Below are 17,883 nucleotides of genomic sequence, written 5' to 3'. Positions count from 1 at the left end.
TCCCGACGAAGTCGATCAGCCTCAACCCATTTGGGGATGTTTCGTCGTGGAGGCTGAATTTATCGACCTTAGTGCCAAAGATACCTTCTTTGTCCACCCTGGCGTTAAAGTCGAAAAGAACGATTTTGAAATCGTGGCGGGGGCAGCTCTCAGAAGTGCGCTCCAAGCACTCATAAAAGGCATCTTTGGTCACATCGTCCTTCTCTCCCGTCTGGGCGTGGGCGCAAATCAGCGATATGTTGAAGAACCTCGCTTTGATGCGGATTGTGGCTAGACGTTCATTCACCGGAGTGAATGATAGTACTCGGCGATGGAGTCTCTCTCCCACCACGAATCCCACACCATACTTGCGCTCCTTTATATGGCCACTGTAGTAAATGCCAAAAAGCTTGTCCTTGTATCGTTGTTTTTTATTTTCTCGAGGGTCAAAGGTCACAAATGCCCTCAAATCGTAGTTTTTTTTTTGGTCGTACATCTCTCATCCAGGCTGTCGTTTAGTTTTCATTAAGAATACTTGAGGGTTTCGCTTCAGCTCGCCTTCGAATGGTTCGAGAAGATATTCAAAGTCGATAGTGTTTGACTCTGATAATTATCCTCCACCTACACATGACTCCATCCTCCCATCACCTTAATCCAGTCAAAATGGACATTACAGTTTGCATTAAGTCCCAACAAGCTGGATTTTTGTGCAGGCCTTGGATCCGTTATTACAAATTACATGTCAAAAGTCCCCATGGATCCCACTTGTGCGTTGTTTTTTATTCGAGGTCAAAGGTCACAAATTTGCGTTTTTTTTTTTGCGTACATACATACATTAAGAATACTTGAGGGAGCTACAGCAATGGTTCGAGAAGATATTCAGTCGATAGTGTTTGACTCTGATAATTATCCTCCACCTACATGTTCGATATACCTTTAACTTGAGTTTTGACTTAATTGCTCTATTATCGATCGATGGTTCTTTGCAAATATCTTTCAATTCTTGTATTAAAAATTGACAATCATCACAGTCGCAGGCAAATATTTCTCAAGGCCAATAGAATTAGGGACGGACGATAACTCACTCAGAATTGTATATTTTTCAAGTACCTGTGTGCATGGAGCAAATAAAACTATGTTCTAATGTTTTTTGCTCAAATGGTTAACCTGATGATACATACTGACTTTCTGTGTTTGAAATAGCCATAATTCGAGAACAGTGCACCGTAAAAGAAAAAGTGTTGAGATCTGTTTTGTAGACAATTTTACGATCTAAAAATTTTTCGCTAGCTCTCAATGTTTCAGAGATGTACGCAAAAAACTCAAATTTGTAACCTTTGACCTCGAATAAAAAACAACGCACAAGTGGGTGGGATCGATGGGGACTTTTAACATGTCATTTGTAATGATGGATCCAAGGCCTGCACAAAAATCCAGCTTGTTGGGAATTAATGCAAACTTGAGTCATAATTTAGCCTATTTTGACTGAACTACCTTTTATTCTGCTCAGTCGATCATATCTAAAGATTTCAAATTTGCTATTCGACATATCATTTTCAAAAATGTGGGGTTTTAGCTAAACTTCGGTGAAAGCGATAGTTTTAAAATTACTAACTATATTTAAATACTATTCAGTTAGTTTTGTATTAAGACCTCCATCATTTTGATAATAAATACTCACTATATTATTATAAATATCAGCAATTAACAGCGGATATGTCCATCTTAAAAGTCAAATATTCCGGCCGTTTTTTTTCAATATTTCTTTATTTATTTGATCTACTTTTTGTTTTAAAAGTCTAACAAAAAGTTATAAAATCTTAAATCTATTTAAAAACTAAACAAGCTCAAGTGATTGAGCTGTTTTGGTGAAACGTTGCTTTTTAGTACGCAGGCATACTTATATTTTCTTTTTAGGTGTGTTTGATCGCAGTGGGTAATGGTGATCTCGTAGTTTAAATAAATATTTCATTTTGCTGTCCTCTACTTCTTTCTTTACCATAGGATTACCAAGATCTTAATGGATATTTTCATTACGCATGTACCATGGCGAACAAGTGATTGTCCTAAGCATACTAGTACATACAGTACTCTCTGCGCTTAAATGCTTTTCTTATTTCGTTCGTAATTCTATTTATTTGCTCTGTCGTGCTATGTTTTTCACGATTATCATTATCTATTAAGATAACCTGCCACTTTTTCCATGAAAATGGATAGTATCCGAAACTCATAATTCCATTGAAGAGCAAAGAAAGCACCTTTATCGCAATATCTGTTAACTCAATCAGCATTTTTGCGGTAATATTATCATGTCCTGACGACTTTGTTGTATTAAGTTCTTTTATGATTCTAATAATTTCAGAGGGTGAAGTCTTAAAGACTCGAGCGACTCATTAGCTGTGTTGGGTAAGATTGGCAGCTTAATGTTGTTTATTGGACAATTAGGTTGTAATACCTTTTCTAGGTGATTTACAAAACAATTAGCATTTCCTCGTCATTTCGGGCCCAAGTTTCGTGTAGGCATGTCGGAGTTGACGGAGGGTTCATGGACTTTGGGCTTGCTAGAATTTGGACTCTTTATATACATTTCAGCGTGGACTTCTTCCTCGAGTTTAAGCCCTTTTTTAATTTATTTACAGAAAAATTCAATTGAATCTGAGTGGAAGTGATTTTAGTGATTTTTCTGAAACCATGCGGCTTATAGCTTTTGTTTCGTGTTGCTTAGACAGCTGGGTTAGTTATTATATCATTGAGTTATGTTATGCTTTCGTCAATATCTCTCCCTGTATTTATTTTGTACTCAACGTTAATGTGGCTACTCACGTATTTTTTATATTTTAACCAGTTCCTTTTATAAGATGTTAAGCCCACTTTTGGATTAACGAATATGGGTTGTTCACTTATTTCTATTAGTACAGGAGAGTGATCAGAAAATAGGGCAGTACATGTATCAAATGTTATGTGCGATATATCTATATTTTTGATTACAGCAAAATCAATTAAATCTGGTATTTTGTTACGATCACTAGGCCAATATGTCTTACCAGGAGGTGTTATATCAAAGTTATTTTGCCTATTTATAATACAGCTGTCGGTTCGGATTAATTACACATGAGTTTTGCATTGTAATCTACACCTGCTTGAATTCTATGACCTAGCGTTCCAAATAAGTTTTTAAATTAGATGTCTGTAATTTTAAATCGAAGTGGGCAGTATATGGCCGTCAGGTTTAAGCCCGCAGCGATTTTTATTGATATTGATGTAGCTTGTAACTGCGCTGTAGCATGAGATTCTAATGCGTAGTGATTTAATCGTTTTCTAACCAACACTGCTGTTCCACCATGTACCTTTCCTTCTGGGTGGTTTGTGACATGGAGTCTAAATCCCGGTATAAAGAAATTGTTTTTATTCGTAAGTTGAGTTTCTGACTATAGCATAACATCTATATTATTTTCATCCAGAAATCTAATAAGTTCCAATTTGTGTTGGCTAACACCGTTAGCATTCCACATACAAATGTTCAATACACTCAATTTTCACTTAAAAAAGTTTGCAACATTTGCTGACTATAGCATAACATCTATATTATTTTCATCCAGAAATCTAATAAGTTCCAATTTGTGTTGGCTAACACCGTTAGCATTCCACATACAAATGTTCAATACACTAAATTTTCACTTAAAAAAGTTTGCAACATTTGATTTTATTCTTGGATTATCCCTTGCATTATATTTTGCATTGTAAACATAAATTGTGTCATATATTGGGTAAGATTGAAAAACGTGTTTGATTTTGGGGCGATTAAGTTGATGCAATGTTGTTTTTCATTAAGTTTGCATAGCTCCCTTGTGTAGCATTGTCTTTAAGATTTACGCGTTTTGACGGGGATTTCAATATTTTCATTTGGAGGAAAATTCAACATTTGGTTACGACGCACAGTGGGTAAAAGGCGGAAAAAATATGTAATTTTTAACTATCTAATTTTAACAAAATTTCATTCCAGTAGTGTTTATAGACAATGAATATAGTTTAATTTATCACGTATTTGCAAATTGACATTTCACTGACATAACAACGTATTTTTAAAGTCAAATAAAAAATAGAACTCTTGAAAATTGTGAAAAATATTGAGAAAAGTATGAGAACAGGCGTATGGGGTTTCGACGTTTTATGCACTAAGAAGTGACTTTAAAGTCTATGCTAATATATATTATAATATATTATAAAATAATTATTTTCATTTCATCGGCCTAATTCATGTCAATTTTGACAAAGTTTTAAAATAAAACCATTTTTTAAACACTTTTACATAAAAATTATAGTTTTGATTATTAGCTACATGTACCCACATAGTCCAATTAGTCCTAATACTTTATGTACACTTTAAGGAATATGATAACGAAAAAATGAACTGCGGATACGTGCGGATAAGGATCAAAGATAGCTATGAACGGTTGTTGTGACAACGGGCGCAATTGTTTAACTTATTGCGCGTCTTCACATATTGATAATTTAAAGCAGCGTTTGTGTAATTTCGAAATTCATTGCGTAATAAAAACCTAACAGTTCTTAACAAGTGTGATTTGTATAAATATATATTGCAAATAATATTTGCAAAATGTCATCCGTTTCCATAAGTAATCGACAGCTTACTGAAGAATTTATTCGGTGCGGCCGAGAAAATGATATGTTGACGCAGTTTTTGAGCGATAAATTCCCTTCTTTTAGTGAAGATAAGGTGAAGTTAATTTTAGAACAAATTACAAATAGGTACATAAGTTCATTCAGTTCAAAATGGAACCAGTGCCACAGGAAAAAAAACGTACTATTTAAAAATCATTCTGTATGGCTGGGTAGAAATTTTACTGTAGAGATGGCTGATAAATTATTACCCGGGACTTCAAGTAAACGTAGTTTAATTGCTGGACGACCGGTAAAGAAAATTGAAGAATGTAGTCAACGGGCTAAACGTTACAAGGTCCAACAACTTCGAGATAAGTACTCTGAACTAGAATTAAAGGCCGCAGCTGGATCAGCAGCTAATAAGAAGACATACTTAGATTCTCAAAAAGCGTTGGCGATGTTAATTGATGCACAGTTATCAAAGCATCAGTATGAAGTTGTTCGAAATGTGCTTAAAGACTTCGGATGTGATGTGTTGCCACCGTATTATAGAGTTCGGGAGGAAAAAAGGCATTGTTACCCTGAAAATATTACTATTACACCATAATCTACACAAGTCAGCTAAATTAATTATTTTGGCCGCCGAGAACTTCACAAATCTAGCTCATGTTCCAGAAATAATGACTCTAACATCGAAATGGGGTTGTGACGGTTCGTCAAATCAAAGTCAATACCACCAGTTCATACCTAACGAATTTGATGGTATATCTGATGCAAATTTACCATAAATAAATGGTGCCTTTAGTGCTTAAAACTATAGACCAAACAGACACGTTATGGAAGAACTTTAGGCCTTCTTCCACAAAGTTTTGTCGGCCGATTCAATTTGAATATGCTAAGGAAACCGCAAACCATACTAAAGAAATTGTCGAAAGGATACAGGAAACCATAAGCAACATATTGCCAACACTAAGGATTATAGAAACTATCGCCTTCGTTACGCAAGGAAATGCAGTCGAACTTCAACTAACGAAGATATTTTAAAGAGACTCTTAGTTATTTCTGATCCACTTTTATCAAGTGTAAGAGTTACAACTGTAATAAAGCACATAGATCAGAAGATGCAAAAGGACTACTTTTAAATTAAATCTCAAACTTAGTAAATGAGAACGTATTATTTTTATAATCTTAAATTTGTTTGTTACATGTTATCATTTTGTTTCACTATGCCTTTATTTTTTTATTAGATTTAAGTATTCATTACTATTTATTATAATCAACATAAAATGAGAGCGATTAGATAGTGTTAAGTAAATATTTAATATATCGTAAATATTCTCTGATAAATATTAATAAATAACAGTTATTATTAATTCTTTTTCTATAGTCACTTTCTTGCTATGAAAAGTACACTGTGTAAGATATTCCTGTTAAAACATGTTATATAATGACCCAAAAAAAGTGAATACTCTGTATAATTAAATTATTAAAAAGTTAAAAAATCAACTGGTGACTTAATTTTTCATTTTACTTTTTCAACTCGTCTCGCTCATCTTGGGCGAACCAACCTCTACTACAACAGGCTATAGGCTCGCTATATATTTTCACCAACTTCTTAGATCTAAGAAGTCACACTTATCAATAAAATTTATATAAGCAAGCAGTTTTAAAATAAGTACAACATTTTTGCCGAAAAATGCCGTTTCTGACCCATTGTGCGACGTGCCTGAGTTCCGACAGACAAATTCGTTTTTAAGTCTTTATATACATGGCAACCCCTATAGTTTACAGTGTGATTTCCCCCACAATTACTAATTTTTTTATTTAAATCCATGTTTGAGAGTACATTTTAAAGTAGGATGTAGGTCACCTCATACCACACAGACACTGCGTAGGTTGCAATACGTTTCGTGTGTCCATACTCTTGGCCGTTCGTACATTGTACTTTACCATTTCTCTTATGTGGTTCCTCAGCAGTGATTCTGCGATGGAGAGGATATTTTAAATTGTAAATCGGATGTGATGATCAATTCTAGTTTGAATATTGATTTTGTACTAAAACCACACTCTTCCAGTGCTTCCTTAACATCATTAGAGTCAACCGAAGAGTCCTAGGCCTTTAGAGCTCTTCAGTTGGTAAGGGTAGTAATTCATGTTATCATTTGATAAGAATGTTACAACATACAACTTTTTTCAGTGCAGGTTTGAATTTTTATTACATCTATCTTAATGTAAAAATTGTTTGTTCCTACTATACAAGGTTTGTCCGGAAAGTAATCGGACTGATTTTTTTTCCTTCGCGATTGTACTTACTTTTCAGACAAGCGCATTTGAGCTACGCGCTCGCAAATATATTGAAGGAGGTTTGGCATTAACGACTGTGGTGGTACCATTTGCATCATCATTAGGTTTTCTGCTCAGTAAGGCAAATCTATTGGCATTAAGAATTTCTGGCCCTTTACCATTTGGCGTGCCTAGTTGAAGTTTTTGGTATTCACCGCTGATTTAATTGGACTCAATTTCCTTTTTACATTTATATAGCGATCAATACAATAGCAGTCTGAACAAATGGCCCTTTTTTGCTTGGTACATTGTCACCTTGCATTTTGTTTTCCTTCGCTGTCCGGGTGTTTGCTGGTGCATTTCAGTTTATCGCTGCATCATCATCGCCGTTACATTTTTTATTACCAGCCGTTTTTTTTGTTGGCTCGACAAAACTGAAAATGTTATTATTTAACAACCCTTAACATAATTTCACATAAAAATACCTCCATCAAAGAATATTCGATGATCTTCAAGCATAATAGTTTTAAAATGTATCCTTTTTCGATTCGCTTCTATTTGAAATTGACGACTATTCTTCTTCTATATTGGCGTAGACACCGCTTACGTGGTTGAAGCAGAGTTTACAACAGGGAGCCAGTTTTTTCTCCTTTTCGTTGTTTGGCGTCAATTGGAGAATACCAAATGTAACCAAGTCCTTCTCCTTCTTGTCTTTCCAACGGAAAGAAAGTCTTCCTCTTCCTCTACTTCCTCCGGCGGGTACTGCGTTGAATATCCTCAGAGCTGCTGTTTTGTCCATTCGTATATCGTCGTATATCTCGTACAGCTCACCCTTCCATCGACTGCGGTATTCGCCGTTGCCAATGAGCAAAGGACCATAAATTTTCAGAATCATCACTTGTTATCATAGTCCATTCCTCTGCACCTTATAGCAGAATGGTCTTTGTTTTTCGAGAGAGGATTTGACTTCTCAATTGCCTGATCACTTCGAAGTAGCACCAATTGGGAAGAGTAATAATAGAAAATAGTTGAAATTATCTACGACACCAAGTGGCGAATGCGATGACTGTTTGTTTGATGACAGGAAATATTTCTGGTCAGTTTTTGATTTTTCATTTTTTTCTCACAGGTCCAATTAGTTTGTTGACGGACGGATTTAATATTTCACCCAGTACGCTCGATAGATTGTGGAGTCTTCCTTTTTGTGGATTTAGCAAAGCACACTTCAATTCCAATCGTCGGCAAGCTTTCGTCCGACCATATGCTACAAAGAACCTGATGCATGCTCCTTATCAGTTCTTCGCAGCCGTATTTGAATAGCTTTCGGCTTTCCATTAACCCCCGACGTTGTGTTGTTCGCTATTCGAACCTCATCATAATCAGATAAGGGAACACCTATTCCATCGCAATCGATTGGGGAATCGGTTTCATCATGTCCAGATGTTACACTTTTCCTGCCGTTCAGCAGGCTGGAAAAGTCCACAAATTCAGTATGCTCTGAATATCAGCCACTAGATCACGTGTTTGGGATTAATAAGAGCATGCGCCGGTCTTGAAACCTTCCGGTAGTCGCCGCATCTTTTCGTACATTTTTCGAACATTACCCCGGTCTACAAGCTTCTCAATCTCTTCGTACTCACGCATTTCGGCATCTGTCTTTTTTGACAAATGCATCTCGCTTCCCTCTTCAGCTCTCGCTATTTTGTTTGCACTTGTACATAAAGAGCTTAAAATGCAGTCCTACAGTTCCCTTATACCGTGTTGCTGATGATGACTCTCAGAAAGCAAGTTCTTTCTGTTTGTTCACATGTGGCTTTTGCTGCACAGAGGCGGGTGCGTATTTTCGCTGCAACGAGATAGTGGTCCAAGTCACGATTATTAATATGCTATATTTTTTAGTTATTAGTGTGATTCTCTAATACGCCCAAACTAAACTATTCATTATTAATAAATTAAATAAATAAATATACTTGCTTGATTTTATATAATTTCAGGTAATGAAGTCACTTGAACCTCATATCAATGTTGTCCGATTACTTGCATGTTGCACCGACAAGGACCCGCTATTTGTGATTATTGAATTTGTGAATCGAGGTAAATTACAAAGTTACCTTAGAAATTCACGTGCTGAAATGTAAGTATATTTGCAAATGTAAATAAGGTAACCAGCAACTCGCTGTTTGCACATTTAATATTAGGGTATATGAAAACCTGCCGACCGCACAATACCTACACATCATTCTTTCCATTTAAATTTATAGTGACATACTTAGTATCTCAGAATTAGTGAGCTTAACAAAGCTCTATTCTACTGAACTGAAATGATTTGAATTGTCGCTTTTATTTAATAATAATAAAAGAGTGCTGCTTACAATTTTATTCAATAAACATGAATAAGTTTAACAGCCGCCCAAATGCTCAGTTAAGTTTTCATTTTCAATATTTGCTATATCAAGTACGAACAGCTAAGTTCGAGGCAATCGAATATTTTATACTCTCGCAATTGAGAAAATAAAGTTCGAGTGTAACTCTCGCAAAAAACAATAAAGATAGCGAAATGTTTGCAGGTACTGCAAAACTTTTTGTGCGTATTTCGATACCAAACGAGGTTTCAGACAAGGCGACTCCCTATCGTGCGACTTCTTCAATCTGCTGCTGGAGAAACTAGTTCGAGCTGCAGAGCCTAATCGAGCATTTACTAGCAAATGGCTCTGGTAGTGAAAGAGGGCAAGACAAAATATCTCTTGTCATCAAACAAACAGCCGTCGCACTCGCGACATAGCTCCCACGCCAGTACTAACACCAACAACAATGTCAGCCTCTAAATCCAACGCAGAATAACTCTTGCCAACAGGTGCTACTTTGGACTTAGTAAGCAATTAAGAAGTAAAGTCCTCTTTCGACAAGAAGCAGAGGAAGAGGAAGACCTGCACTCTGTTGGAGAGATCAGGTGGAGAAGGACCTGACTGCACGTGGTTTCTCGAATTGGCGCCAAATCGCTGAAAAAAAAAGGTTGGCTCGCTGTTGTTAACTAGGCTATAACCGCGTAAACGGTGTCTACGCCATTAAAGAAGAAGAAGATCTCACAGCCATATTCTTAACGGTACCGATCAACCAAGCTGTCACCATTGCAACGCCCCCACCCAATCAGTCATTCACCACATCGATGAATGTCCTGCACTGCATTGATTAAGGAAATCAACCTTTGGGAATAAGAGACCTTCCGACCTTTTCAAAGCAACAAATAGCAATAACATCAGTGCCATTAATAAATTTCTTAAACTGTGTAACATCAAAGACATATAACACCACATACAACTAAATAACCTTACTAAATATTTTCTTTTTACCATAATCTTAGTATTAAGAGCCGAAGGCCCTGGTAGCTAGTGCTGATTCTTACAAGTGGATTAATTATTTATAATTAGTTCTTTTTTAAATAAATAAATAAATAAATAAAAATCGAAACGCTTATTTCCTGCTTCGGCTGCCTCCGCCGACAACAGTCCTATTGGCAATAATGCATTTTCAATAATTTCTGCGCCATGTATTAATGTTTTTTGCATAGTCTGAGTCATGGGATGCCACTCAAAGATATCACAATATAATCTGACTGTTGCCATAGCATACTCATCAAATCTTTTGGTGTCTATTTCATGTCCACTTTAGATAGTTTCCAATATAACTTTTAATCTATAGATGAGATTAAATCAACTTTTGTTATATCAGCAGCTAACTGCGGGTTTTCAAAAAATCTCCTACTTGTATTACCATCATTGATATTGCCGAAATTAGCTTTCGGCATGTCTACCAACAATCCAGTTTCTATGCGAAGTCTTTCTTGAATATTTTTTTTGTTTGTGCTTCTACCTTCGATCTCTTTTGTCCATACTTTTTACAGGTAACTTGTATGCCAGATGTAAAATGCGAAAGTCAAATCCTGGCGTGCAGTACATATAGTCTAAATTCGAAAGCCTTAAAACTTGTCGGTAATTTCAGAGTCAGATTAATAAAATCTTAAGATGTGGCTCCACAAATATAAAACATGCTTCTTGATTTGGTATCAGTTGCAGCATTATACACTTTGCCATCAACTATCGTTATTTTAAATATACATACAAGGTGTTTTCCAAAGTAAACAGGACTTTTTGAATCTAGCGCCCCTTGGTGGCGCCATCTATGTGCAGAGAGGTGCATTAGTGACAGTGAGTGAGTGAATTTCATGACATTTCATCGATTGGAAGTGAAGTTATTGCGTTTTAAGTGTCAGTATGTTTGTGTTATCGGTGCGAAAATGAGCTTCGAACAAAGAGCCAACATTAAATTTTGTTTTAAAATGGCTAAAACTTTTACCGAAACGTTTAAATTGATGAAACAAGTTTATGGCGATGATTGCCTATGCCGTAGCAGATTGCACCAGTGGTTTCAACGTTTTCAAAGTGGTTGTGAGGACATAAATTACGATCAACATGTGGGCCATTCAAAATCGGTGATCACCGGAAATTCCATCGAAACTGTGCAAAAATTCATCAAAAATCAGAAATGGAATTAAACATCTCCAAAACATCGATTTATCGCATTTTGACTGAACATTTGGGCTTGCGAAAGGTGTGTGACGACCAAAAAATGCTCAGAATCCAACACTCGAAGGACAATTATTTGACCAAAAATCACATTTTAACCATTAACCACTCCCCGTATTCACCTGATATTGCACGGTGCGACTTCTTCCTTTTTGGAAAAATGCATTTGCCCATGAAAGGAAAGCGTTATGGCAGACGTAGAGGCCATTCAAAAGGCTTGCACCGGAATATTGGCGGCCATACCGGCCAACGAGCTAAAACACTCGTTCGCCATGCTTTTGGACCGTGAAAAAAGCTGTATTGAAGCAGAAGGATACTATTTTGAATAAAATAAATTGATTTTGTTCTGTTTTTTTTAAGACCCGTTTGGAAAGCACCTTGTATGTACTCTCGTGGCCACTATACTTTCTTAAATTTTTTTCGGACTTTTCCGTTCGTTACACTAAATTATATTATCTAATTATAATTATAGTTTTTAATTTATTACGTTAAATGAATAAAACACAAATTAGCTTTTCTGTGTTTATACAAAAGCGGCCGATTTTATTGTTTTTAAACTGATACACCAACTTAACTTCGAGTTTAAATAAAGTAAAAAAGTAAATAAAATATTAATTTCAAATATAGTGTAAATGAAATTAAATTAAAAAATAAAAAATATCATTTTTCATCGCATGTCAATTTCTTACATTTAGAGCTCATTTTGTAAAACTCACTATCTTTCAATTGATTTACCTATAGCTGAATGTGTTTTGTTTTTAACTTTTAATATTTTTGATTAATAACATCTCAATAATTAATTTCTATACCAAAAAAATTTCTATACCGCAAAAAGTACTGCTATAAAATGTAGTAAAATATGCACAATACGCGAAAATTGTGAGTGGTAAGGTTTGCCGCGAGTGCATGTCCAAAGAAATTTTTAATCTCATGCAATTTAACTTGTTAAGCGCCCAATACACTACACTAGGATGATGGCGCAATCACCTGATGGTGTCAGCTGACTGATCGTGTATGTATGTACTTGCGGTGTGATTGCACCATCTGCTGGAGCAAAACCAAAACGATTTTGATATTTTTCTGATTGCACAAGCATGCTAGTGCAGTGTATTGTGAATTTACCGCACTTAATTAGAATTTTCAAAAATTGAACATCGCAGAAACATATGAATTCAAAGGAAAAACTATTTTGGGGAGAATTTATTGATCTATATGAATCAATGCCGTGCCTGTGGAGAATTAAGAGTCCGAAATATTGTAACCGCGAAATAAAAAGCAAGTGTTACAACAAAATTGTAGAAAAATTTTGAATCTTTGTTCTTTCCTTCCTAATTAATGGTTCCATAATGGTTTTAATAACTGATAAAACTGATTTTCATCCATCCTCGCAAAATTAAGGAAATCCTTTTTGGCTTTGGTTTCCAACCGTCTTAAAAGTTTAGTATTGCCTAATTCATGTTTGTCTTATAACCAATCCTTAATTCAAACACGCTTTTTTCTTTCATTCTTTTCGTTTTCTTTTTAAGATAATAGCGATAATAATTTTGTCTCCGTCCATTACGACCTTTTCCATATTCATACAATTTGTAAAAAAAATAATATTGCATTGGGCGCTTTACATCCACAGATTCTTTAGCAAACCGAAACCTAATTGGTCTACAATGTATAGGCGATGACGGTGTAGGGTTTTGCCATATAATTTTTTTCCTTCCCTTCCATAAGTTATTCTAAGAGAAACAAACGGTCTCAGAAACATATTGGAGTCTGTGTCTGGGGCATCTTCGAAACTTTGCTTATATTTAGCCTGTTGCGATCCATCACAACCCCACTTACAGACAAGAAACTTCTCTTTGATCTGATTTTGCTATTTTGAAAGCTTTTCTGTATTTCCCTGCACGTGTTGGAGAATTTTTAATGTCTCGAAGTATTTTCGAAGCGTTTCGTTTTCCTTGACCCTGTAGTGTGGTGTATGCTGCGTGAACTATGGCGTCCTCACTAAAAAAGGTCTAGTTTTTTCCGTTCTTCTGCGTTTAGTTCTTTCACTACAATCGCTAAATTAATTTGATGACCGGCCTGGTCAATTTTCAACATTTGTCGGACGTTCCGCTTAACCAACACTTATTCGTTTTAAGGAACATAGCTTCTTTTCTGTGTGCTTTAGACCATTTTTCTTTGATGGATGTTTTAAAATACCAAAATGTTTGTTTCAAATTGTTTATATTATATGATGTGTCACCATAACAGGCCAAAAGGTAATTTTTAAAATAATTTAGTGTTTCATCCAAGGTAAAGATAACGTCGCTATTTTTACGCCAGAAGTACCTAAAGCCAAAAAAATAAACAATCGATAAAATTTTAAAGAAACATATTATTTTATTTCTGTATGGCTTCCAAACATAAAAAGCCTTTAAGGGGGTATTCTACTCTAGAAGCATGAATTTCAGGTAATTTTTAAAGTGTCGTAAAAAAAGGCAATTAATATTTTTATTATCCATTTTTTTATGGTGTTTTTATTGATATCTTGTGAATAGAGAAAAAAAATTTTACAAACAAAGATTAAAAATTAAAATAATTAGAGGGGGGGGGGGGGGGGGGGGGGGGGAGAGACAGGTGTAAAAAAAATAGCGCATCCTGGTGACATTGATCCTGACTCTCCTAGTGGTCTGACAAAAAAAAGGCAAAAGAAATTCTTAATCAGTAAGGATGCTGTTATAGTCCCTACCTCAGGAAACACGAAAAATTCTTTTTTGGAAAAATGGCGACTGCCTGAAAATGAAAATCATATTTTACGCTTCTATTTTTGAAATTCCTGATTTTTTTTTAAATATTAAAAACAGAAATTTTGACACGATGCTTATATGAACGATAAAGGATTATATAAAGAAGGTTCACACAAAATTTCAAGTAAATCGGTTCTATAGAACTTGAGATAATGGCGGTACCGTGTGGAAAAAAGTAGTTTCGAGAAAAACGCGTTTAAAAAATTCGATACGGCCGAACCGGGCTAGGTACTGCGTCACTAAAGTAACTGTAGCTCTTAAAATAATTTTAATTTTTAAAAATCCTTTGGAGGATATGTTCTAAACTTTAAATATATGAAAAAAAAATCGAATTTTTCAAAATTCTAGAGTAGAATACCCCCTTAAGTCGCATATCCGCAGCTATCCGCAGCTAAAATATGTGTCGTACGCTAGCCTAATATGTCTATTATTAAAAGCTATACAAAACGCGAGAGGAGACGAGAAAATAAAAAATATTTCCTACATACTCTGTTTCAAAATTGAACCGTTACTATGAAATGAAGTTAACACACTTGAAAGGCCATAGAATATAACAAATCTTACCTGAATTACTGAAATCCATCAAAATATTTGCGAAATAATTATTAAAAAGCACAAAAATAATTAGGGGTTTCACATAGATTCATAAAGTTATAAGTTATAACGATCCGAAAACATAGCGTTCAGAGTTGTATTTGCGTAAACTTATTTTAGTATGCACGTTGTGAGTACCCCAAATGATTCTTTAACTTCGTCAATTGAGATCACAAACAACAGTATCAGACAAATAATGCGAAGATCAAGTTTCGAAGTGCGGGCGCAAGAACGCAGTGCATATTTGGTGGGTGGAAGTGGTAAATTTTTATTACTGGACTATTTCTCTTTCTATCGTAGGTACTATTTCCTGATAATCTTTTATTAAAAAAATGGACTTTTGGCCAGCTAATTTGTAATAATCGACCTTTGTACGACATTGTGAAATAAAATTTTGGTGAAATCACATATTTCAAATCCCGACACACCGATTTCGAGTACACTTAGTACGTGGCATTCTTGTCATTTCTCTATACCACCGTATGGGCGAAATCGGACTACAACCACGCCTACTTTCCATATAGCACAATTTTAAATTCCAATTGATTCTTTCATTTTCCATACACAAATCAGGAAGTAATTGATATAAAGGGCCAAAACTGTGCACTAATAATTCCTTTAAAGTATGCAACCTTATCTATGAAAATTGTCCAAATCCAATCAAAACTGTTCAAGCCCCTAGGTACCGAATATGTGGACCTCAATATCTATAGTTTACTTTTTACCGAAAATTTTAGTCAATGTGTGAGATATACAATTGCAATTTAGACAAAATTATTTCTTGACAATAGTAATTCTGTATATCAAAATTGAATTGAATCAGGTCAATACTTCCCTGAGACTCTAATGCCTAATATAAAGATTTTCGAACTTCCTGGCGACTTAATCCCCGATATATCGGCCAATATTTGAACGCAATGAAAATGGGAGAACTTGTTTCACTCATAACAGTGTATCTTTGTGCCTAAGCTAGAAAAATTTTAGCGAAAGCCCCCATATAACTATAAGCAGGAATTTTTGAACATCCGTCTAACTTTGCTCCATATGATTTTTTATTGTATGTGAGGTACTTAATGAAACCCGGGGAACATTTTTTTAATTTGTGTCATGTTAAAAGAATGTGGTATTGGCAAAACAAGATAAAATCGGGTCGATACTACCCCAACTCCCATATACTCGTATAATGACATTCTTATTTCTTTCGAATATGTCATTTAGTTTTTAATTTTATATATATTATATGTACTATATATATAAAATTGTTTGGATTTCGATCCTCTGATTGACGTTTTACACCGTAAAGTATTTTGATTTGTGTAAGTTGCAAGAGTATAATATGTATGTTCATTTGCACCCGAACGTAGCCCTTCCTTAATTCCCAATTGTATGGAGAAAATATTTGTAGAATAAAAATGTAAAATTAAGATTTGATGTGAATTGCACAGTAAATCATTTAAATAAAGTGAACTTACTACTAATCGTTAACATTCCTCCCCGCCTGCACCGTCAGGTTTCAGAAATTCTCGATTTGGATCTATAAGACGGCAAATCTTTTGCACTGGATGTTGGCAGTGGTGCTTCACAAAAAGTCCTTCAGGTGTACGTTTCTCACTGTTATATTCAACAGTTACTATTCGTACCAATCCGTCGCTGCCTGGGTGAACTTCAGTGATGCGACCTATGCGCCAATACGTCGGGGGTAGATTATCATTCTGAATCAGTATTACATATCCTGGCTATAGATTCTAACGTCCCCCTTCCCACTTGCGACCCGCCTGTAAGCTGGATAAATATTCATGGTTCCACCGCTTCCTAAAAAGCTCGAACATGTTTTGTAATTTTTGAGAGTATAAAAGACGATTTTCTGGAATATCACCAATAGGTGGCTCTGGTCTAGCATTGAGCGGTCGACCAAAGAGGAAGTCGCCAGGTGTGAGTGCTTAGCTACCATTGGGATCATTGCGAAGAGGAACGAGTGGCCTAGAATTTAAACAAGCTTCAATCCTAAAAGTAGAATACTCAGTTTATTGAAACGTAAGACTTGGCGACCAATTGTGCGATAGAGATATTTTTTTGCTAAACGCACAGCTGCCTCCCAAAAACCTTCATGATCGGGTGCGGCTTGAGTGATGAATTTCCATTGCGTGCCGAAAGATCCAATATGCTGAGTTGCATATATATTTCTCCAACTTTGAAGGTCTTGATATAGAACTCGACCTACAAATTGCGTATCGTTGTCGCTTTAAAGGATCAAACATATTCCACGGCAGCTTATGAAGCGATCAAACACATCGATAAATGCGCAACCCGGGATTTCGAAAGGGATGACATCTGTTGCTGCTGAGTTGTTCGCGAGTGTCGATGGCATACGACGCAGTGATGAAGATATGACTTTACAATCTGACGTGTATGCATAATCCAAAATCGTATGCGTAAGTACTGCAACATTTCCTGTATCCCACAATGAAGACAGCACTTGTGAGCATCACTTACGAGAAGTTTTGCCAATGAACAGGTATTGGCAAGAATGATTGGATGTTTTTGCTCTTACGGTATTCCGATTTTGTTAACTGACCACCTATACGCGTTATGCCTTCTTCGTTCAAAATCGAGTTCAGTGGAAGCAATTTGCTTGAGGAGTCGATGCTGGAACGAGATTTGAGTGCTCTAATTTTAGAATGATACATATTACCTTGGTTTTGACGAATATGTGTGATCAGTGCCCTTCCTTCTTTTTAGCAGTAATCAACTCATATTCAGTAAGGCACACAAACGGCTAAACCTTGCTACCAAAGGTATTCGTTGTGTTCGAAAGGATATCATCAGTAAACACTTCCCGCTGTTAACTCCAAGATTTCACACTTAACGGGCGGCTTTATCCGTTAAAAATTTGATTTTCTTCAGCTGTGAGACTTGGTAAAGCTGATGATGATTCATAAACCGCATGAATGAGAGGAGACCCCTTCCACCAAAGTTCGTTCCCCATGATTGCTATCGGTGTAATTTCGCGGCTGGCGCAGTCGGCGGATTTTCTGATCGAA

At 35.8% G+C, this 17,883-nt stretch overlaps 1 protein-coding gene across 4 annotated transcripts in view; it reads left to right on the top strand.

The window, feature by feature from the left end:
• LOC126764475 (tyrosine kinase receptor Cad96Ca) overlaps window positions 1-17,883 on the top strand; it is a 244,431-nt gene that overhangs the window by 169,234 nt on the left and 57,314 nt on the right. For all 4 annotated transcript variants that reach the window (XM_050482159.1, XM_050482158.1, XM_050482160.1 and 1 more), the window contains one exon: window positions 8,880-9,019. In XM_050482159.1, coding sequence (XP_050338116.1) covers window positions 8,880-9,019 — 140 coding nt within the window. The remainder of the gene's footprint in view (window positions 1-8,879; window positions 9,020-17,883) is intronic.

The sequence above is a fragment of the Bactrocera neohumeralis genome, unplaced genomic scaffold, assembly GCF_024586455.1.
Source record: "Bactrocera neohumeralis isolate Rockhampton unplaced genomic scaffold, APGP_CSIRO_Bneo_wtdbg2-racon-allhic-juicebox.fasta_v2 cluster09, whole genome shotgun sequence".
NCBI classification, from domain to species: Eukaryota; Metazoa; Arthropoda; class Insecta; order Diptera; family Tephritidae; genus Bactrocera; species Bactrocera neohumeralis.
Note: the sequence above shows the minus strand (reverse complement) of the source record. Positions and strands in the feature narration are given on the sequence as shown.